At 33.9% G+C, this 24,475-nt stretch overlaps 1 protein-coding gene across 1 annotated transcript; it reads right to left on the bottom strand.

Moving 5' to 3' along the window:
* Nucleotides 1-16,596: 16,596 nt before the first annotated feature.
* Nucleotides 16,597-22,016, bottom strand: LOC134245200 (gelsolin-like protein 2). The gene is made up of 5 exons (XM_062727474.1): nt 21,902-22,016; nt 19,606-19,694; nt 18,618-18,696; nt 17,538-17,639; nt 16,597-17,311 (listed from the first exon to the last, which is right to left on the bottom strand). Exons 1-5 carry the CDS (start codon nt 22,007-22,009, stop codon nt 17,216-17,218), a joined length of 474 nt encoding a protein of 157 aa, XP_062583458.1. The 5' UTR covers nt 22,010-22,016; the 3' UTR covers nt 16,597-17,215.
* Nucleotides 22,017-24,475: the final 2,459 nt, after the last annotated feature.

Here is a 24,475-nt window from a genome sequence, read left to right as displayed (position 1 = left end):
TTACCAGTATTATCTCCCCTTCTCTCTTTGGTTTAGGTGAGATGTATAACTTACCAGTATTATCTCCCCTTCTCTCTTTGGTTTAGGTGAGATGTATAACTTACCAGTATTATCTCCCCTTCTCTCTTTGGTTTAGGTGAGATGTATAACTTACCAGTATTATCTCCCCTTCTCTCTTTGGTTTAGGTGAGATGTATAACTTACCAGTATTATCTCCCCTTCTCTCTTTGGTTTAGGTGAGATGTATAACTTACCAGTATTATCTCCCCTTCTCTCTTTGGTTTAGGTGAGATGTATAACTTACCAGTATTATCTCCCCTTCTCTCTTTGGTTTAGGTGAGATGTATAACTTACCAGTATTATCTCCCCTTCTCTCTTTGGTTTAGGTGAGATGTATAACTTACCAGTATTATCTCCCCTTCTCTCTTTGGTTTAGGTGAGATGTATAACTTACCAGTATTATCTCCCCTTCTCTCTTTGGTTTAGGTGAGATGTATAACTTACCAGTATTATCTCCCCTTCTCTCTTTGGTTTAGGTGAGATGTATAACTTACCAGTATTATCTCCCCTTCTCTCTTTGGTTTAGGTGAGATGTATAACTTACCAGTATTATCTCCCCTTCTCTCTTTGGTTTTGGTTTAGGTGAGATGTATAACTTACCAGTATTATCTCCCCTTCTCTCTTTGGTTTAGGTGAGATGTATAACTTACCAGTATTATCTCCCCTTCTCTCTTTGGTTTAGGTGAGATGTATAACTTACCAGTATTATCTCCCCTTCTCTCTTTGGTTTAGGTGAGATGTATAACTTACCAGTATTATCTCCTTCTCTCTTGGTTTAGGTGAGATGTATAACTTACCAGTATTATCTCCCCTTCTCTCTTTGGTTTAGGTGAGATGTATAACTTACCAGTATTATCTCCCCTTCTCTCTTGGGTTTAGGTGAGATGTATAACTTACCAGTATTATCTCCCCTTCTCTCTTTGGTTTAGGTGAGATGTATAACTTACCAGTATTATCTCCCCTTCTCTCTTTGGTTTAGGTGAGATGTATAACTTACCAGTATTATCTCCCCTTCTCTCTTTGGTTTAGGTGAGATGTATAACTTACCAGTATTATCTCCCCTTCTCTCTTTGGTTTAGGTGAGATGTATAACTTACCAGTATTATCTCCCCTTCTCTCTTTGGTTTAGGTGAGATGTATAACTTACCAGTATTATCTCCCCTTCTCTCTTTGGTTTAGGTGAGATGTATAACTTACCAGTATTATCTCCCCTTCTCTCTTTGGTTTAGGTGAGATGTATAACTTACCAGTATTATCTCCCCTTCTCTCTTTGGTTTAGGTGAGATGTATAACTTACCAGTATTATCTCCCCTTCTCTCTTTGGTTTAGGTGAGATGTATAACTTACCAGTATTATCTCCCCTTCTCTCTTTGGTTTAGGTGAGATCTATAACTTACCAGTATTATCTCCCCTTCTCTCTTTGGTTTAGGTGAGATGTATAACTTACCAGTATTATCCCCCCTTCTCTCTTTGGTTTAGGTGAGATGTATAACTTACCAGTATTATCTCCCCTTCTCTCTTTGGTTTAGGTGAGATGTATAACTTACCAGTATTATCTCCCCTTCTCTCTTTGGTTTAGGTGAGATGTATAACTTACCAGTATTATCCCCCCTTCTCTCTTTGGTTTAGGTGAGATGTATAACTTACCAGTATTATCTCCCCTTCTCTCTTTGGTTTAGGTGAGATGTATAACTTACCAGTATTATCTCCCCTTCTCTCTTTGGTTTAGGTGAGATGTATAACTTACCAGTATTATCTCCCCTTCTCTCTTTGGTTTAGGTGAGATGTATAACTTACCAGTATTATCTCCCCTTCTCTCTTTGGTTTAGGTGTGATGTATAACTTACCAGTATTATCTCTCCTTCTCTTTGGTTTAGGTGAGATGTATAACTTACCAGTATTATCTCCCCTTCTCTCTTTGGTTTAGGTGAGATGTATAACTTACCAGTACATATTATCCCCCATTCTCTCTTTGGTTTAGGTGAGATGTATAACTTACCAGTATTATCTCCACCTCTCTCTTTGGTTGAAGCTCACTGTATAACTTACCAATATTATCTCCCCTTCTCTCTTTGGTTTAAGTGATGAGATGTATAACTTACCAGTATTATCTCCCCTTCTCTCTTGGGTTTAGGTGAGATGTATAACTTACCTGTATTATCTCCCCTTCTCTCTTTGGTTTAGGTGAGATGTATAACTTACCAGTATTATCTCCCCTTCTCTCTTTGGTTTAGGTGAGATGTATAACTTACCAGTATTATCTCCCCTTCTCTCTTTGGTTTAGGTGAGATGTATAACTTACCTGTATTATCTCCCCTTCTCTCTTTGGTTTAGGTGAGATGTATAACTTACCAGTATTATCTCCCCTTCTCTCTTTGGTTTAGGTGAGATGTATAACTTACCAGTATCCTCCCCTTCTCTCTTTGGTTTGGGTGAGATGTATAACTTACCAGTATTATCTCCCCTTCTCTCTTTGGTTTAGGTGAGATGTATAACTTACCAGTATTATCTCCCCTTCTCTCTTTGGTTTAGGTGAGATGTATAACTTACTAGTATTATCTCCACTTCTCTCTTTGGTTTAGGTGAGATGTATAACTTACCAGTATTATCTCCCCTTCTCTCTTTGGTTTAGGTGAGATGTATAACTTACCAGTATTATCTCCCCTTCTCTCTTTGGTTTAGGTGAGATGCATAACTTACCAGTATTATCTCCCTTTCTCTCTTTGGTTTAGGTGAGATGTATAACTTACCAGTACATATTATCCCCCCTTCTCTCTTTGGTTTAGGTGAGATGTATAACTTACCAGTATTATCTCCCATTCTCTCTTTGTTTTAGGTGAGATGTATAACTTACCAGTATTATCTCCCCTTCTCTCTTTGGTTTAGGTGAGATGTATAACTTACCAGTACATATTATCCCCCCTTCTCTCTGGGTTTAGGTGGGGGTGAACTTGACTGTGATCCCTGGGGTAGGGGGTAGTAAACATTACGGCTTTTACACCTCCCTGATATATCCTAAGGGTCCTGTCTGCGACGTCTATAGGGCAGGGTTTTTTCTAGGTCTTAAAAACAAGGGCCTGGGCCTTTCCAATTGGGATAAAATATTTAATTATTGGTTGATATTGGGAAAAGTGTCATATTTATATATTTTTTCTATATAAATTCAAATAAGAGGGTTTTTGTTTTATTTGCATAGTATTATCTTTGACTTATTTTGCATTCAGTCAATCACTGTTGTATGAATATATTATATTTTTATTTAGAACAATACTTTTGATAAATATGTACTATTTAATTTTTTAATCGGTTTGTTTGTATATATTCTATTTGGGAATTTTCTACAATGAAATTGGGAAAAATATATATTTTTACCATTGGGAATGGGGCCTATATACACTGTAAAAAAAAACCCTGTATATATAAAAATAAACTTCAACATATCACCAAGCTCACAAGAGTTATAGAAACCTAAAAATAAACTTCTCTTTTAAAACATCTATATCACTGAGCTCATACAAGTTACAGTTTGATGTAAAATAATTTGATAAGAAATGAGGTTGATTTCCCCCTGTGAGGTCCTCGCTATTTTAAGTACAGTCTACTCATCACTTATGAGTTTGATTTCCCCCTATGAGGCCCCACTGTTATTTATACAATAAAATCATCACTTATGAGATTAATTCCCCCTATGAGGTCCCCACTGTTATTTATAGTCTCACAGGATGAAAATCCACCATTCAGTCGACTGAATTGGCTGAATGTTGCCACTGAATGGTCAATCGGTCACAAAGGTCACTGAAAAGACCCTTTCCCGTGCCTTTCCGTTTTCAGTTACCATTTGGTTTGACTTAGATGGCAATACATTTCAGTTACCTTTCCTGATCATTCAGTTGAATCATTTTATTGAATAATCTGGCTTATTTTTTAACCTAAAAATTTTATTTCACTTTTTCCTGGTATAATAGCATTAAATGTATTAATTCCGATAAAAAAAAAATAGGAAAAAATTAATACAAGAAAAAAAAAAATTTGCTCCCATGCCCAGTATCGATTTCCTGCGTAGGTGTCCGCGACCTTTATCAATTACGCTACGACTTCTTGTTGACAAATGAAGATTAAAAATCAATTAATTTATTGAAATCGATGGAACACATCAGTTCACCTGTTGTATCGAGAGCTGCGATGTGTATATATCTTGTATATCTTTTGTATATTCTATGTTATTGCGCCAATTTTTGGGACAGACTAATTAATTACACATCTCCTATCTGGATAATGACAAGTATCAGAGACACCTGTTACTGTGTCAAAGATTTAAGATCGTTGTATATTCTCTAGCTAGAAACTTAGTAAAATGATTTTATTATCATTTAGAAAGCCAAAATCTCCTATATATTTTTTTTCTACAAGAGGCATGTATAAACGATTTGTTTATTCACACACAAGCTAATTAAAAATTAATTTAAAATAATGTCTTTGAAAAACTAAATATCCTGCAGTTTTGACAATGACATAATTAAGAAACGAAATTGATCAGTTATACTTGCGATCTTCCAGAAATGGTTTAAATAATATTAATTCTGTACCACTCATTAATCAGAACTATTTATTTCCATGAAAAAATACACATATAAACACTATAGAATGTTATGCATTTATTGAAATTTTGAATCCGTTATCGGATCATCATTTTTTATCACTTGAAGAATTTATTTTCTTAATGTAACTAGAAATATTCAATTAAAAATCATTTTGAATAAGTCTCACATATTTTATTTTGGGGATAGACAAATTAATTACACATCTCTTATAAGGATGATGACAATTATCATCATACGGGCACCTGTTCCTGTGTCAAAGATTTAAGAAATTGTAAATTCTCTATCTAAAACTTTCATAGAATGATTTTATTAAAGCAATATAATTAGAAAGCTAAAATCTCCTATATATTTTTTTTTCTAAAAGAGGCATGTATAAAGGATTTATTTATTCTTGTAATTATCAATTATAATTACCTAGACATATTTTAAGGTACCCGAATTTGATCACGATAAGTAATAAAAAAAAAAGATTGAATAATAAATCTTTATTTAAAATATGAATTCCTTGTTAAGGAAAAATATCTGATTATAAAATAATACGCTAGTGTAAAAATTACTAAATTGCGATTTAAATATCTCTGAAAGGTGGCGGAAAGGTCACTGAAAGACGACAGAAAGGTCACTGAAAGTCGACGGAATGGTCACTGAAAGACGACAAAAAGGTCACTGAAAGTCGACGGAATGTTTGTTACTGAAAGACGACGGAAAGGTCACTGAAAGTTGACGGAAAGGTCACTGAAAGTTGATGGAAAGGCCACTGAAAGTTGACTGAAATGTGTCTGCTGAATGGTGACTGAAAGGTATCTGAAATGTGACTGAAAGGCAACTGAAAGGTCACTGAAATGTATGTGCCATTCAGTGGCTGAATGGCCACTGAAAAGTTACTGAAAGCCGCCTTTCAGTTTTAACTAAAAATCTTGTTTCTTCCTGTGTCTACTCATCACTTATGAGATTAATTTCCCCTATGAGGTCCCCACTGTTAATCATACAGTCTACTCACCACTTATGAGATTAATTCCCCCTATGAGGTCCCCACTGTTAATCATACAATAAAATCATCACTTATGAGATGAATTCCTCCATTAGGCCCAACTGTTAATCTACTGTCTACTCATCACTTATGAGATTAATTTCCCCTATGAAGTCCCCACTGTTTATCATACAATAAAATCAACACTTGTGAGATTAATCCCCCCTATGAGGTCCCCACAGCTGATCATACAGTCTACTCACCACTTATGAGGTTGATTTCCCCCGTGAGGTCCTCGCTATTTATAGTACAGCTGAGGTCAAGGTTGGCTGGGGCCAGTACCATGCCCCCATTCTCAGTGAGGGTGAGCTGTAACAGAGAGACACAAATCCCATCAGCACCATTGTTATTGGTGGGAACCGCCCGGATGTTACCATCTACACCAAGACCTGTGAATCAAACAAAGATGGTTTCTTAATTTTACAAATTACAGCTTGTTTTTATTTCCCTGGTTTTTTTTTTTTTTTTTTTTTTCCTCATTTATTTCCCCAGACCTATAACAATTAAACAGCTGATAAGTTGGGCAGCTGCCAGGGATGGGGCCCTGACTAAGCTCCCTCTATAACAATACATAATAATAATTTTTACAGCACCACGCAGGGTGCTTTATTATTTAAATACAAAGTCACACATAATTTTACATCTAATACATATTATAAATCAAATAATATACGTATATATAAATATGGAATCAGTTTTGGTGAAAATATGATATAAAATGTAAATATATAACTATGAAAACATCATTGTATTGTTATATAAATCTGTACTTAGGAAAACAGGTAACAGTTAATCAAAGTCTGTAAGCATATCTAATGTTAATTTTAAATTTCTGTTGAAGTTACTCTTATTATTTCTTAGGAGTTGAGGAACGGATTTATTTCTTTCTTGAAGTCACTCAAGAGTGCTGAATTTGTAATATTTTTATTTTCATACTTAATGCTGTTTCTTGTTTTCCATATTGACCACTTGTATAAATAAATCAAGGTGTTAATACATATTCGAACATTTTTGTTCTCCATGAGAATCAATAAAACAATACATACATCAAACTTTGACTGAATTTACTACAGAGATTTTTAACATTATATTTTGTACCAATTCTAAAAGTGGTTTGACATGTTTACATTCATAAAATAGTTATGTTTCTGACTCTCAATATTTGATTTACAGAAAAAACAATTACCATTTGAAAAACCCATTTTGCTTAATTTTTCTTCAGTGTATAAAATGTTATGCAAACATTTCCACTGAAATTCTTGAACTCTTTTGTTTTAACCTAACTTCATAAATTGAGCCCCAAATCTTTTTCCATGTAATTTCAATTTGCATCAGTTTCTCCCATTTTTGTGGGGATTTTGGAGTGATATTTTTGTTTAATACTTTGTATATTCTAACTTAAAGATATTAAACATTGTTAAACATTTCCTTTAACAGAAGGTTTTTATAAATTTCTTCCTGTTTCTGAATTTCTTGCATATTAAATGTTAGATACACCATGTACACTGTGTATGTATATGTCGTCAATTCAGTGTATAAAAATAGACTGACCATTGGTAGGAAAAACGTCAGTCAGCATTTGACTCAGTGATAAATTTTATTTGCTGACAAGGTCATTGTATCAACCATAGAACTTACGAAATGATGACTTTAAACGAGACAGTTGATATTCCTGTTTCATCAACTTGTTTGTCAATAATTTACCTCGTTTAAGAAATTGTTCATACGTAGAGCACACTCTTGCGTATCGAATCAACTGAGATATATATACTCCGTATGCAGGTGACGAAGGTATATTGCTGCATAAGTAAGGGAATTTAATGATAGAAAAGTTAAAGCCATCGTGTAAAACAATCCATAGAGTTCTTAATGTCAACATGGTGTGTATTAATTTGAAGCAAGAAAAACATTGAGAAATTAAGTTTGAGTTTTGCCATTTTATCATTATGGATTATTTTTAATTAGGATAAAAATCATATATATATATATATAATCTCAAAAAGGTTTGCTATGATTAATTTGGTCGTAAGTTATTTCCAGTGTATTTTATTCTGTATTTTTCAAAATCATTTGGTAGCGGATCCGCGGTGATTTGCTTCGGGACATATTCTAATTGTGGTGAGGGGATAAGAGCTTGTCCTGCCCAGGAAAAAGTCAGATTATTCAAACTAAATTGTTCCCAGCTTGTTTAAATGCCTTAATGCTACAAAAATATATATAGAGTTAAACAATGCCATAGATGGCAATGCGATCAACCTGATATATTTCTGTGTGGAGTCTCTAACAAACTAATTTTCAGGAACCAAAAGAACCATGAGTGATGATGTGAGTTCTACTTCATATAATTGTTTACCTAGGAGGAGACTCACTGGGTCATTCAATGCATCCCCACCACTACCCCCCTGCCTTCTACTGCGCCCTCCCTTTACGAAATTCCTTGATCCACCACTGAAGTTCTACATCGTATAATTGTTTACCTATGAGGAGAACCTGTCCGCGTCCATGGACCGTGACGATGAAATCGTGCGTGACATCCCTTATCGTATACAAGTCTTTTGTTTTCCCAGAATCTGTCATTTTACCAACAATATTCCTTCGTCTCGCTTCTCATTTTCCTCATATCAGTCACATGTTTGAAATTTCCCTTCTTTTGCTGAAGAGCTACTTTCATTTTCGTTGGCGGGAAATTTTCGAAATTTTAAAAACAAAGGTTCAATTCGTATTATTAATTCAACGATGTAATTCTATGTAAAAAATAAACAATTGTACAAACTAAAGACTTTCAAAACATGAAATTTATTACGGATTTTAATAGATTATAAATTCAATGGTCTAAATATAATAAAAATGTGAGTGGAACTCTGTAAAATTACGCTTTATTTGAATAAAAACTTTTCCGACTCATGTTCCATTTTTTAATCATCACAAAAATTTACATTTAGACCACAGGTGCTTGAGGACAGGACCCCCCCCCCACCCACCCCCCCAAATATAGACAACCGGACCTGTAAGACTTTTTTCACATAAATTTTATATGGACGACACATTTGTGATATAATCTATCCTATCAGTTCAGAAAATTTGCTTAAACTTACATTTTATCAAAAATATCTACTCCCTATGTATATATTTCATATAGAGAATGTAGGGTAGATTTCATAGAACATTTGATTTAGGTAATTTTTCGATTTGCTGGTATAAATCTTATCACAAATATGACAATGAAAGATTTTTTATGAGAAAAAAAATCGAAAAAGCCCAGGGGCTCGTTTCTCAAAAAGTCGTAGATTTGGGCCTAAGTTAGTCCAACTAAGAAAGTTACGCCAAAATTTAGTCGGGCCTAAATCACGTTTCAGAAAACGGCGTACGTACGTAAGACTGGGCCTAGGACTAAGACCTTTCCGCTAGGTACTAAGCATGCGCAGATCGTATTTTATTTGGTTTAGAGAGTACAATAACATGCGGTGGATCACACTTTAACCTGATTACAAAAAGTAAAGCACAAGAAGCACGAATTTTCCCTGGCTTTTTATCGTCTTTCAAACAAATATAATACATGGATCTATCTGTATTTTCTAGGTCAAAGCATTTACATACTAGCTAGAATAAGGGTATTCAGAAATCTTGACAAAAGGGCCAGATTGGGGTTGGGTTAGGGGCCCACAGTCACACAAAAAATTGATTGAGCAAATCTTTTATTTTGGACACATCCCCCTCCCCCTCTACAACCACAACTTTTATATTAAATACATGTAGTTATGTATTTTGGTATGCACAGATAAATTTTAAATGTGAAATATATACTATAGAAAAATATAAACGTGTATGTATACCCGGTATTATACGTACTTGCGAAAATTTGGAATGAAAAGAAATTTTTCTATGAGTAAAAGCCATAACTTATATGGCATGGGGTTGGAACAGACTCGTAGCTCAATATATTTGAAAGTCGTGGGGGTGCAACCAGTATCTCAGGGAAGTTTTTCTCTAGTTAAAATACTTTACGCAGGGAGAGTGAAGGACCGGAGCCCCCGACCCATAGGCGCACTGTGAAAATTTAAAAGTTAAAGTCATCACGTTTATCATATAGCTGGGTTGTTAGATTACCATTAGTGTCTTTTTCAAGTAAAATATCCAAGTATGAAACAGAAATGTCAGACTCTGTGGTATCTTTTATCTCAAGCTCACCAGGATATATCGTATCGACGTAGGAATGGAAATTACATGTATATGGAAACGTATATTGCTGGTGGAAGAATTGAAAAAGTCGCAGCAGATATAGCCGGTGTAACGTTGAATTTTGACCCGAGTTGAAAATTGACCCGGGGGTCATTTTTCAACGTTGAATACAGAGACCAAAGGTGTTGAATTTAGACCCTAATCCGCTGAAACCTGAGCCGGGTCGTGGAATTTTGATCATGAAACCGGTTCAAAATTCAACAGCATAAAAACACATATTAATGAGTGGGTTTTCACTACTGTGATTTAATTCATAGGTATGAGGCCCCATTTTTGGTATTTACTGCAAAAATTAATATCCCCTATTTGAATAAGTGATATCACCTGTTCCAATAGATGATATCACTTATTTGATTTGAATTTGTGATATCACCAATTCGAATAGCTGATATCACTCATTCGAATTTGTGATATCGCCTACTCGATTGGGTGATATCACCTTTTCCCGTCGAACAGCTGTAGTTTTTTTTTTTTTGCTTACAAATTAATTTATTTCAGTTATATATTATGTAAACAACAAGAAAATCGTAGAAAACGCATGAAAACTGGGTAGTCCGAATTTTCTTGATTCCAGTGGTAATCTATATATTATAGGGAGCATTCATTAATGACTGTTGTAAAAAATTCAAATAGGTAATATCACCTTTTCGAGTAGGTGATACCACTTATTCAATAGGTGATAGCACCTATTTAGCACGAAAAGGTGATATCACCTTTTATTCTAAGCTCTCTGATTGGCTCAAACTTGATCACATGATTAAGTATGTAACAGCATAAAGACTTGAGTTACTATTTATACAATCTGAAATGCATATTTTTTTCTTGTAATCATATGCTATATTGCAGGAGTCCTTTTAGAAAATTTCATTAAAGTGAGTGACACCCCCCCCCCCCCCCCCGCCTTGTTTTCTCATAGAAAAAGTGTTAAAATGGAGATTTTTTTTTGTAAAAACAGACGAGTATTGATTTCTCAATTAAAGATAATACAGAGTATGACTTGATGTTTCTGAAAAAAAATTAATACAACTTGTATTAATATTTTTTAATGTTCCGTAATTGATGAGATGTAACAATGCCTTAAAGTCTTGAATTAGGATCTACATGTACTTTATGTTAAAGCATATTGGGTATCTTTGTCAAAAATTGATACGAGACATAATCAAATAATTAAATTACTATTCTGAATAACTAAATCCTCTATAATTACTCCATCAATGTATAACACGAAACACATTTATTTAATATTAAACAGCAACAGCTTAATTTATGCTGATATCTAGTCTCTAAGTCTTGAAGAGGGAAAACTTGTGCCTTATTCCCATATTTTCAAATTTTGTTTCGTCAATCTATGTGATAAAATTATTTATATTCGATAATAATGTTAAATTTTACATTCCTATTTAATTGAGTTTACAACCAATTCTAGTTTAATTTGTCATATTTCCCAGAATGCAATCTTGGCAATTATTGAAAAAGAATAAAAAAAAACATCGCATAGGAGATCATAGAGATAAAATTATGTAATAAGATGAGAAGTTTATCGAATAAGAATCGTATTTTTTCGAATAGAAATGGATGCTAGTATGTTTTCGAACAACAACTTTATTGCATATAAACCAAATTATTATCGAACAAAAAAGATAAAATTATCGAATAGGAATGACAAAATTAGCGACTATCAACCGATTGTTTTAAATATTAATGGCATCGAATAAGAAACGCGTGTTTTCGAGAAAAAAAATATGTAAATTTTATGATATATGAATCATATTGTCACATTTCCTGTAATTGGAATAGCAATTTATCGAATACAAATTACAAATTATGGAATAGAAATAACAAGTAATCAAATAGGAATCACATTCTATAGAATAAGATTGTTTTAGAATAAGAATAATCTCATTCTCAAGGTTATGGTCCGAAAGCGATCAATTTTCAAGCCGAGACAGGCTACTGACAAATAAGTTAATTGTTACAGGGATTTCAACAATTTATTTAAAGTCAGCATTACTTACATGCTATGGTCGCTATATTGCTCTTTTCATAAATATATTAACCTATTATTGGAATCATTTTGGTCGATGTGTTTCATTCTAATTTTTAGGCTATAATTTTTTTTATTTTTATACTGAATTTGACTAGATGGGATGTTCCACCCACCTGATCAATATAATTATATATGGCTCACTTTCTAGACAGCAGATTTTTAAGATTTTTGTTTTATGCCATACTCGTTGTTTTGTAGTTAATTATGAATACCATGGATTTTGGAAAGTATTATCAAAAATAAAGTTGTCATGCTTGAAGATAACTGAAATCGTGCACTGATCAAAATGTACATGTATACACGGGGTGATACTGTATGTTTATTTCTATTTTTGAAAAGAGAAAAAATTGAAACCGAAATATAAATAAAGTGATACTGATAAATCCCGTAAAACAACTTCCCAGCTAAAAAAAATGTTCGAACTTTGAGGTGGGGTCAATATTCAACAGGGTCAATTTTCAACTTGTTGACGTCATCAGGTGTAAGAAAAAAATTATCAAGCTGTTGAAAAATGACCCCGGGTATAAATTCAACGACTTTTGGTCTCAATATTCAACGTTGAAAAATGACCCCGGTTCAATATTCAACGTTGAAAAATGACCCTCGGGTCAATTTTCAACTCGGGTCAATATTCAACGTTACACCGGCCCATTTCCTAAAACTTCAAATGACAATGTATATATTTTAGTTATATCGGACTAGTTTACAATTTTTGCGGAGATTTTTCCTATACCGAACATGGAAGCAAAAACAACAGCTACAGCCTTTTTCCGGGGATGGATTAAAAGATACGGATATCCATATGAATTTCATAGTGATCAATGTGTACAATTTGAAAGTTTAGTGTTTCAACATTTGTGTTCAATGCTTGATATTGCGAAAACAAGGACAACTGCATTTCATCCTCGATCTGACAGAATGGTGGAAAGACTAAACAGAACAATTAAAGAGATGTTGTCTAAATATATAAATGTGAAACAAACTGACTGGGATGATTACATTGATTGTGTTGTTATGGCTTATAACTCTTCAATACACGACACAACTGGGATTACACCGTACCGCATGATGTTTGGTTCGGAGATGACTGTACCCGTAGATTTACAAACAGAATCACTGGAAATCGGAAAAGGAGAAAAGATAACAGAAACGAAATATGTGAAAAGTTTGTGTAAAAGCATGAGACAGAACTTTGGGAGCTGTTCGGAGGCAAAAGAAAAATTACGATAAAACTGCCGTACGAGAAACTTACAATGAATGTGATATTGTGAGAAGATTTCAGCCAAAACAAATAGTGGGAACGAAGCTTAAATTAGCTCGGAACTGGACTGGACCTTAATTGGATTGTGACTAAAAAATTAAGTGATGTGTTATTTGAAATCAGACATTCAAGGAAATCTTATCCCGTAATTGTCCATGCAGACAACCTAAAATCGTTCCAAATGCGGAAAAATGCAAGGCTTAAACTAAAACACCTCCTCAAAATCAAAGAAATACCCGAGAATGCCCGAGCTGAATCCCTCCTCAACTTCTAAAGAGACCGCCGTCAGCGTGGCAAAGACGAACCGCGGCCTGTGTATTCCAGCTGCAGAGCCTCCTCCGACCGACCAGTCACGTGATACACAAAAACGGGGTACATCTACCAAAGCAAGACGGGGAAGGGCCATTCGAAAGCCAAAACGTTATGAGGATAGTATTATGTGAAAAGTGTGGTTTATTATTCAAAAGATTAGACAATTTCAAAAGACATTTCCAAAGACTTAATGAAGATGCCGTGAAATCGTTCAGTTGTGGATTTTGTGGTGAAAGTTTTAACAGGATTGACAATTTGAAGAGAAATGTTAATGCCAGACGTGAGGATGATTCTAAAGAACTAATTAGCGAATTCGATTTAAGTACTTTTGATTTGTAAACTTTTCATCATGGATTATAACAATAGAATTATTAAACATCCAGACTACAGTGATGTATCCAGTGATGAAGAGGATTTCGTTATAGAATCGGGAGAGGACACAGTAAATGACAGTGACAGTGACACTATGGAATACTGTGATAGCGATTTAATCGAGATATCAAGTGACGAATTCGAAGTGGAGAACGAAATTGCAGACGGACAGTGTGAGGATGATCTGGAAGTAACAGTGACACATACCATAGGAATAACAATGACGAAAACTATTCAATACAAAACAAGTGAAGTAACGAGTGAAAACCGATCTTTGGACATATATTTCTCGGAGGGGCTTGATCCGAAAGGAGTCGACATAGCTAAGTGAGCGAGGAAGCTCTACAGGAGATTCCCACATTTCTTGATGCCCTCAAAAGACAGAACAATGGCAAAAACTAAATTTGTGAAATATTGACTGTACGAGATTGTGAATAATTGACATTTATTTGTTATTGTTAAATTACTTGCTTTTATTTTTTTTGACGGCTAAATCGTTGTATTGACCGAAAAAACAGCAATAATTGTTTTATTATATGATTCACTAATAAAATAAAACCCATTACTTGTTTGCATTTAATTAAGTCCTATCAAAATAAAATTAAGAGAAGCAGAATTAAAATGATATTCAACAATACAGGTCTTATTTATTAATTTTTTTTTTTAATTTTCTATTATCAAATATAGTTGCTTTGAAGAAAAAAATATGTCAGTTTTTTTTATAGGATAGATTTTGAAAGAAGGAGTGTTATCAGGGAAAACTGACTGCCAAAAAGTAAAAATTGTTGTTCAGTAAATGTGTTGGAGGGGAGTCTCTGCATCTCATCCCCTCTTACCACCCTCACCCGAAAATATATATTCGCTTGTTTTGTTCACATGAAAAGAAAGTCAAAGTAGTTTAAATGGCTTTCCAAAACAATTTGTATCAATTTGGAATTTCCCGATCTATTTTTAGATCAATGTAGAGGAAATAAATCATTGTATTGACTTTGAACGTCACGTGCAGGTCAATACAAGGTAGTATTTTTCTAACATAGTTGGATCTCAGCCAATCAGAGAGGTGAAAATTATTCAATCATATAATAATGTTCATTATCTTCATATCCTTCTTTTACAGAACAGTGTTCTCTTTCATTAGCTACAGAAGTGTAGTGTTATGGTTTATGTCTAAGTCTTTGACTTTAACGCTACAGGTCCCGTAATGGAAATAATGGCGAGAATTTCTCCACTTTCCAGTACTGGTCAGTCAATTATATTTCCCTCCCTAAGTCCAGGCACATTTATTTACCAACTTTATTCATACATCTCCAGATACGTTTTCATCTAAACAGACAGTTTTGCATTTTCTGTCATCTAAAAAAAGATCACAACAAGCAAACACAGAGATGAGTCTGAATAATTGGGAGGCAAATAAAGTATACAGACTCGTTAAAGAATTAAAGCAATATTAGCTGCATATTTGAGATCGGAAAATTTTTAATTAACATTTCTATGACAGAAAAATTAAAACATCAATAAAATACTGTTGTTGATTTTTGCGATGAATATTTTTTTATTAGCTTTGGTTGAAGCAAAATTGAATAATTGTAGTCCTGTACAATAATGATTTTTTATATCATACTGTATGTTCGGTTGAATAGAAATATTACTTCTGAAAAAATTTTAAAACTTTATTTTTGGGCTTATTGGTCACAGGGGTTTAAATTACATACAAATTAATCATAGTAACACATTTTACCAGCAAAATTAAATTCTCAAAAATGCAGCTCATATTGCTTTAAGAAGAAGGTATGGTTTCCAAACAATTTTTGCCCTATGATTTTCCAGAAAATAAAACTGGTGTAAAAGTTGAAAACTTGTGCTTTTTAAATAATTAAAGGTCAATGCAGAAATATCATACGAGTCATTTTTCTCACATGTGTTTTTAAATGCTAATTATGACGTCATAAACATGTGCATTTTCCTGTATTTTCTTAAAAAGTAGCAGAAGACACCAATTTTCAATGGAATTTTCTTTCAGATAACATTGTCCACAGGCATCGCCCACAAAGATCTTGAAATATGTGATTTGTTATTGAATTTTGCACAAAATATCAAAAAAGTAACGTGGGCGACGGCTGTGGACACTGTTTTCTAAAGGAAAATCACCCTTGAAATGAGCCATTTTGAGGCTTTTTCTGTTGAAAATAGAGAAATGCTTCACATTTATGACGTCATATTTGCAGAATGGTAAACCTTCATGACATATTCTTTCCTGATTCTCAGAGTCATTTATTTAACTAATATTTAAGCCAGTTTCAAAACTTTTTGATGATATTACATTTTTAGGGCGCAATAAAGTTAAAACCATACCTTCTTCTTTAGGATTATGGAGTGAGTAAGTTGATTGACCAATGCTAGAAAATGGAGAGATTATCCCCAATTCTGTGCAGAAAATTTTGCGTCGTAAATTGCATTTTATTTTCATAACGGGAAGGTCAAGGACTGATAAAAACATAACGCCACAATTCTCCAGCTACACTGTCATAGGACAGTTCTTAGCACGTCTCTCTCTTTGTGTATACACTATACCCTCCATTTATTCATATAATATCAAAATATCTGAAAATTACTTAAATCTTCCTCAAATATGAGCCTTTTGTGGAAAAAAATCTCTTTTTTTGACTGGTTGATACTTATGTATTGGGGGTAGTCTATTTCCTATTTTCAACATGTGCACTGCTTCAATGAATATAAATACTAGTACATCGAATGCTATAACTTTTATTTTTATATAAGGATGATCTGCAATATGCAGCATTATTGCACAAGAAAATAGCACTATAAAACTAGAAAAAAAAGAAAGGAATGAAAAAGAATTCCAAAAATAATCATAAACCCCAAAACCCATATAATCTACCCTTTATATAAGTAACATTGATAATTGTATGTACATGTATATATGAAAAATATATAAATTAAGCATATAAAGTGAAAAAAGGTAAGTGATAAAGAGAAACAAAGATGACTTTTTCCAACAATCGGTGGTAATTTTCCCCCGAACATAAATCCATACATAATAATACTATACATATTGCTAAATCTCAATTATAGCTATATCTTTGGATAAGAAATCCATCTCATTGGATAGAAAACTATGTATTGCTAAAACCTACATCAAAACATTTGAACTACGATTATATCTGATATCAAAACAACATATTAAAAGTTTCTTTCAAATCAGAAACTGTCATCTCTTGGTGTCAAATATTAATCAATGGATTAGATAAGCCTTGGCCTTTGTCCTCGGGTAACTAGGCGCTGAGAGCCATCCTGATCTGTCTGTCATGTTTTCCCTCAGACAAACATGTGACGCTCAGAAGTGGATGGTCTGTTTTCTGTAGATATTTCTGAAAATTCAGACATGGTGTAACTTTATTAATCCTCAAGATCTGATGAATGAACTTTCAAGGTTATGACCATAAACATAACAACATGTAAGATCTAGTTTTGCTTTAAGGAAAAACGTACAAATTTGATAAAAATACACTGTAAAATTAATTAATAAAAGTTTGTGTGTTCCGGTGTAAATCAAGATGTATCATTTATATCTACTGATAATACAGTTCTGCTTACATGGGCATAAGTCATTGCATTCTTTCTTTCAGAGGTTCTTTCAACAGATTCCAATCCAATCCAGACGAAGACAGCTTTCTTGGTGTCAACAATAAACACATCCTAATGTTAATAAGTCAACAGAATATATTTATTTCATTGTTATACTCATCCAAACTATGGTGAGTTTTAAGCAAGTCTTACCTAAGACAGGTCTTAAAGTTATGTTTGATGTCAAATTCCCAGTAGAAAATAATTTAAACAGCAGTCTTCAGCGTTATACTCACCTTGCTGTCCAAATCAGACGTGGATACTGACCCACTCTTCTCTACATAGACTCACCTTACTGTACAAATCAGACATGACTACTGACCCACTCTTCTCTACATAGACTCACCTTACTGTCCAAATCAGACGTGGATACTGACCCACTATTCTCTACATAGACTCACCTTGCTGTCCAAATCAGACGTGGATACTGACCCACTCTTCTCTACATAGACTCACCTTGCTGTCCAAATCAGACGTGGATACTGACCCACTCTTCTCTACATGCTGTCCAAATCAGACGTGGATACTGACCCACTCTTCTCTACATAGACTCACCTTACTGTCCAGATCAGACGTGGAAACTGACCCACTCTTCTCTACATAGACTCACCTTACTGTCCAAATCAGACGTGGATACTGACCCACTCTTCTCTACATAGACTCACCTTGCTGTCCAAATCAGACGTGGATACTGACTCACTCTTCTCTACATAGACTCACCTTACTGTCCAAATCAGACGTGGATACTGACCCACTCTTCTCTACATAGACTCACCTTGCTGTCCAAATCAGACGTGGATACTGACCCACTCTTCTCTACATACACTCACCTTGCTGTCCAAATCAGACGTGGATACTGACCCACTCTTCTCTACATAGACTCACCTTACTGTCCAAATCAGACGTGGATACTGACCCATTCTTCTCTACATATACTCACCTTGCTGTCCAAATCAGACGTGGATACTGACCCACTCTTCTCTACATAGACTCACCTTGCTGTCCAAATCAGACGTGGATACTGACCCACTCTTCTCTACATAGACTCACCTTGCTGTCCAAATCAGACGTGGATACTGACCCACTCTTCTCTACTTTAAATGTCAGATTTCCCGAGGCATCAGACAATCTATGGAAACAAAATGTTGTCATACTTTGATAAAACAAGAGATGTTTGTAAAACACTTATGCCCCCCTCCTCCCACACAAATTAAAATTTTTCTAGGTCAAAAAGGGCATAACTCTTTCAAAAATGGTGTGATCATACCCAAAACATAGCTTGACCTAGATATTCATGTGACTTATCTCTATACTAAATTTCATTTCAATATACGCAGCCTCTCTAAAGAAAATGAACTGAATGTGCAAAAATATAGAATTTTTCTAAGTCTAAGGGGCATAACTCTGCCAATTATGGTGCGATTGTACCCAAAACAGAACTTGACCTAGATATTCATCTGACTTATCTCTATATTAAATTCCATTTCAATATGTGCAACCTCTCCAAAGAAAATGAACGGAAACCGACAGACCGACCGACCAACCGACAGACAGCAGCAAAGCAACATGCCCTCCCTTCTTCGAAGGGGGGCATAACAAAGTGTAAATTTATATGATGGAGCAAGTGGCTTTTTTTATTTCAACATCTTTTTCAGAAGCCCCTATCTTATAAAGTTGTTCAAGTAAATAATATTCCATTCAAACAAGAAGAAGACATTTTTAATAAAGAAAAAAGTAAAACTTAGGGATGGGGGTAACAGGAAAACCTACTTCAAAGACGTAATTAATTTCTAGATGTGTGCATGACTTTCATGTGGAGACTTAATTGTCATTTGTCGACTTCCAGAGGTTATCAAGAAAAGTCGAAAAAATGAAACATTCTGAATTCCTGATACATTTATGTGATGAAGATTTTCAACCTTTACATCAAGTCAGTCATTTCAGAATCTTAGACTTTGTCTTTGAGAAAATATGTGATTGTGTTTGTTTATTTGTGCCCCAATACACTATATGCCCCTTAGAAGGATTCGAACTCAACCTGAAGAGTTCCACTGTCAAATCTTTCGGCTTCATGTTCTCTGCTTCATCTGGAACATCATCTTCCGTCAGGGCATGGTAAAACTCGTGCTGTAAAAGGGATAAGGGAATGGTAAAACTCATGCTGTAAAAGGGATAAAGGCATGGTAAAACTCGTGCTGTAAAAGGGATAGGGGCATGGTAAAACTCGTGCTGTAAATGGGATAAGGGCATGGTAAAACTCGTGCTGTAAAAGGGATAAGGGCATAGTAAAACTCATGCTGTAAAAGGGATAAGGGCATGGTAAAACTCGTCCTCGAAAAGGGAAAAGGGCATGGTAAAACTCGTGCTGTAAAAGGGATAAAGGCGTGGTAAAACTCGTGCTGGAAAAGGGATAAGGGCATGGTAAAACTCGTCCTCAAAAAGGGATAAGGGCATGGTAAAACTCGTGCTGTAAAAAGATTTTCCTCTAAGAGCTACTTGTACTTGTCATGTAATGATATTAAAAACAGTCCAATCCAAAAGCAAAAAGCAGTGTATCAAGAAATTTTAGATAATGCCTCCATGCTTTTTTCAAAATTAATTGATTAGACACAGATTTTGTTTTTATTTTGCTGATCAAATTTTGTGATTTGTTTTATAATTGTTTACATGGAAACAAAATGTAAATGTCATGTTAGAGCATAATCTTCTCTTGAAAGGATATTGCAAAACTCATACATCCATATTATATATATATACTCCTCCATGGCAACTGATCCCACCTCTGATGTTTCAGAGGCCCTTGTTTGCTCTACTCAAGCTTTGTATTGTTTTTTGGACTTTAATATTGAATTTTGTTCATTATCTCCATATCCTTCATTAAACTAAAGAGTGACTACAATATGGTAACAGTTGACACTTGCAACATAGTGATTTTTTATTCCCAATGGTCTTCAAATGCATTGTTAACTTAACACATTAACTTCATACTTTTATAACAATTGAAAATTGGTTTCCCTGGGACTTTGCTGTATGTATATTTTACTCTGAATGTAAGTATTTGCAATATATGTACATTTTCAAAGAACAAAAAGCATTCTACTATATTACTAATGCAGCAATATTTCCATGCTAAAATAATTTAAATATTACGGAAAAGACATACATTGTTTAATAATCAACTCAGTAACAGAAGGCCAGTATTTTATTAGGCCTAAGTTTGTAATTCATTTTTTATTTCCTCTTCTGTATTAAATGTAAAGGCCATAAAATGTATACAGACTGTATTCATAAATGTAAAGAAAGAGGTTTGTCCCCAAAAGTAAAAGAGTTTTTATTCAGAATTCTATCCTGATAAAAAATTGGACCCACTCTGTGTTGGATTGTATATTTTCTTCTTTTTGAAAAAACAAACTCATTAATTTGCCCTTTGGATTCCAAATTGGCAAATTTTCAGCAAGCTTGAATTAACTTTGATAGGCATGTATGCTCACCTATAGTTATATTGAGATATGTTTATCCTTCATATTATGAAGATTTTTCCATTATCCTTTTATATATATTTGGAATTTCAAAACAATTTTTTGATCTCATCATGGCCTAGCAGCAATTTATAAATTCCCTTTATAAATAAAGCATCCTACGTAAGCTTTAGGCTATAAAGTCATAACCTGCATTACAACCTGTACTGGGGTTATAATGTAAATTCCTAGATATACGCCTGAAAATAATTATTGCGTAACTTCGCGAGAAACACCAAGCGGGAAATAAAATTACTCCCCTAAACTTTTCTGATGCTGAAATTTATGTAAAATCTCTTGATGAACCGTCCATTCGCGAATTATTTCTCGCGATTTACCGTTGAAGAGCCCATTCCAATAATAAGTACTCTCTCGAAAAATAAGGAATCTACAGTAATCAAATAGTGGGATAAATAGAGTAATAAATAAACTACCTAGTATATAAATAAATAATAAATTGGATACAAATACACACTTATTAGTATGAATAATTAACAAGTGCAAATTGTAAAACTGTAAACATGATAAATAAAACATAAATGATATAAACACATGTTAGTATGTTAATTAATTAGTACAGAGCCACTACACCACTATACAAGCTTCCCGGGTGTGAACTAGCGATACAATCCTTGGCTACTAATATCTCTCCATACTCACGTCCTTTGATAATAAGCCGTCATCCAGAACTTCTGAACGGGCTTTCCCGTTCCGCTCGTCTTTTAGTTTAAGGATGTACTGCATGGCCTACACAATGACATGTACTACAGAGTTATTTATAGAAGAGAAATAAGTTTAATATCTACATTTACTTACACTCTTAGACAACCCCTCTTCCTCAAGAACTTCTGACTTGGCCTTCCCTCTGCGCTCGTCTTTCAGGGCAATCAAATACTGCTTTGCCTGGTGATGTTGTGTGAACATGATTGTCAATTGTCAATTGTTTACAGTTAAAAAAATTGGTTTTGTTATGTACATATGATCATTGAGTTTTATATCCTTGAAGTATAAAAAACAAAAACTCTTATTCTCATTCAAAATAAAGAAACAAACTAAATACGCCATGTTGACTAAATATTTATAAAAACATAACACATATATTCTAAAAATAAACTTACTCATACATCTCAAAAAGCCTCCTTTGTGCCCAGAGGTAAAAATGGCAAAGACTCTGTAACTGATATTTTATTGTTACATGATTCAGTAATTTTCCAGCGACATTTTGAGAAAATTTCCTAAATCTTTGGATAAAACCTTGGAATTCCAAAAGTAGGTCACCATGACCTACTTCTTTGTTAGCATACTCCTTCTTTGTTAGCATTCTCTCACGAAAAAGATTCATCAATTGACAATTGACGATTGTAAACCTTTCTTATTTGATATATTATGTTAGCCATAATATCAAAAGTAGGCCACAGTGTAAGGACAAAATTCTTCAGATATGACCAACGTGTCCACATTGCATAAAAAATGACAAATATTTCACAAATGGCCATAGAATTATACTTCTTTGAGCTCAGAAGAGCTAAATACATAAACTCAAATAAATTAAATAAATTTTATCCATGTAAACCTAACAGTACACCTTGTATTTAAGTGTAACAGGCGAGAAGAAAATTACGACGGACCAGATCAGCATTCGAACCAAGGCCCCTGAATCTCAAGTCAGGTGGTCTACTAGCGGAGCTATCTGGCCAAATGCTTTTAAACCCATTTGACCCCCACATTAACATTCTAATGATACTCCGTGCCATGCCCTGGAATTAATAATTAACATACCTTTGGGGTCTCTCGGAGGGCTCCCTTTACCGTTCCACTGGTAAATATCGTCAAAGCCCAGTATAAGCATAACTAGAAACAATGGGTTCTTCACTGTCAAGCCATGCATTTTCTCCTTTCCTGTTAATTTGGTGACGTGTCATGCCCTGGAATTGACAGGTGAAAGACCTGCCAGGGATGAGCCTGTTGAAAGGGCCAAAGACCTTTAAGGAGGAATGTAATGGTTCCCACTGTGGATATCAGGCCTGGATAGCTCAGTAGGTAGAGCACCTGACTCAGATACAGGTTTTCCGGTTTTACGATTGGTCCAGCCATGCATTTTCTCCTTTCCTGTTACAAATATAACCATTCTACACCTATCTCATGGGCCTCAATAACAAAAATACCCACAACAGATACATGTACTGTACTAAAGTTCAATTCCTGTCTTAATTTAGGTGTCGTCTGCTACTAAACTTTAGATCTGTCTTGATTGCATGATTTTTTTTAAAAAAGTTGTTTAGTCTCATATAACTGCAGCAGTGTGTGCTAACAAATTGAAAAATATGTATTAGCGCAGTTAGAAAAAAATTTTAGCAAAATTTTACCGTTACTGTTTTGAGACTAGAGTTTCCAGAAATGTTAATTAAATGCTACTATAAATGTTACGTTTTTTTAACTCGCTGTCTTGTCTGTTTATGTATTGTATATTTTAAAATCCCTGAACTCTCTTTAAGATTGGTTACAATTAACGGAAAATCCTTTCCAACAACTTCAATGTGAGTGTGAATTTTGATTTTTTTTTTTAAATCAATATATAAATATTGCACAACTGCATTCAGTACTCGAAAATCAAAATAGACAGAGGAACAAATATAACCATTCTTTTTGATCTCATGGGCTTCAATAACAAAAATTAAATACAAAGATACATTTTATGTGTACTAACTTAAGTTCAACATTTTTGTGGATTTTTTTTACATGTAGAACATGTCACACTTAGTATAATTTTTGTGCATATTTTCTGCTATACTAAACTTTACTTCTGTCTTGATTTTTTATTTAACGATTTTATCCAAATTTGGTAAAATATTTTAACAACAGATTCAAATAATTTGAGTCTCATATAAAAATGTGTGCCTAAAAATTGAAATTACCATTTAGCGCGGTCACGGAGCACCGTCAAAATTGAGTAAAAATTGTATTTACAAAATACCCGGAGCTGAAACGACATAAAATTTACATGTTTAGATAAAGTATTCTGTATCAATTAAAATGTTAATTAAATGCTCTATCCATTTAAAAGTATAGCTTCTTATATATGGACTTGATTAACTCAAAAAACCATGTCTTGGAGGACTGTTTAGCAGTAAGTAGCAATAAATTTTTTAAAATCCCTTTTTCTCTCTTAAAAAATCCTTATAATTCAAAATCTTTATTTGTATTAAGTTGAATATACAATTTTTGAGTGGTAGCGAGTTTGAATGTGAATTTTGATTTTTTTAAACTTAAAAATATTGTCAATATATAAATCATTGTGTGCTTCAATGTTGCACAAATAATAAAATTGCATGGTAAATCAAAGAATTTGAAAAAAACATTCTAATTCAAGCTATATTTGAACAATTGTAA

Source organism: Saccostrea cucullata, unplaced genomic scaffold, assembly GCF_032062105.1.
Source record: "Saccostrea cucullata isolate Sc308-1 unplaced genomic scaffold, CSIRO_AGI_Scuc_v1 ctg2325, whole genome shotgun sequence".
In the NCBI taxonomy this organism is placed as follows: Eukaryota; Metazoa; Mollusca; class Bivalvia; order Ostreida; family Ostreidae; genus Saccostrea; species Saccostrea cuccullata.
Note: the sequence above shows the minus strand (reverse complement) of the source record. Positions and strands in the feature narration are given on the sequence as shown.

Coding starts and splice junctions, on each gene's coding strand:
- LOC134245200 (XM_062727474.1), bottom strand. CDS start 22,009: ATGTTCACACAACATCACCAGGCAAAGCAGTATTTGATTGCCCTGAAA. Junction 18,697..19,605: donor TTGACAGTGGAACTCTTCAG/GTTGAGTTCGAA, acceptor TTGTTTCCATAG/ATTGTCTGATGCCTCGGGAA. Junction 17,312..17,537: donor ATGCAATGACTTATGCCCAT/GTAAGCAGAACT, acceptor CTGAATTTTCAG/AAATATCTACAGAAAACAGA.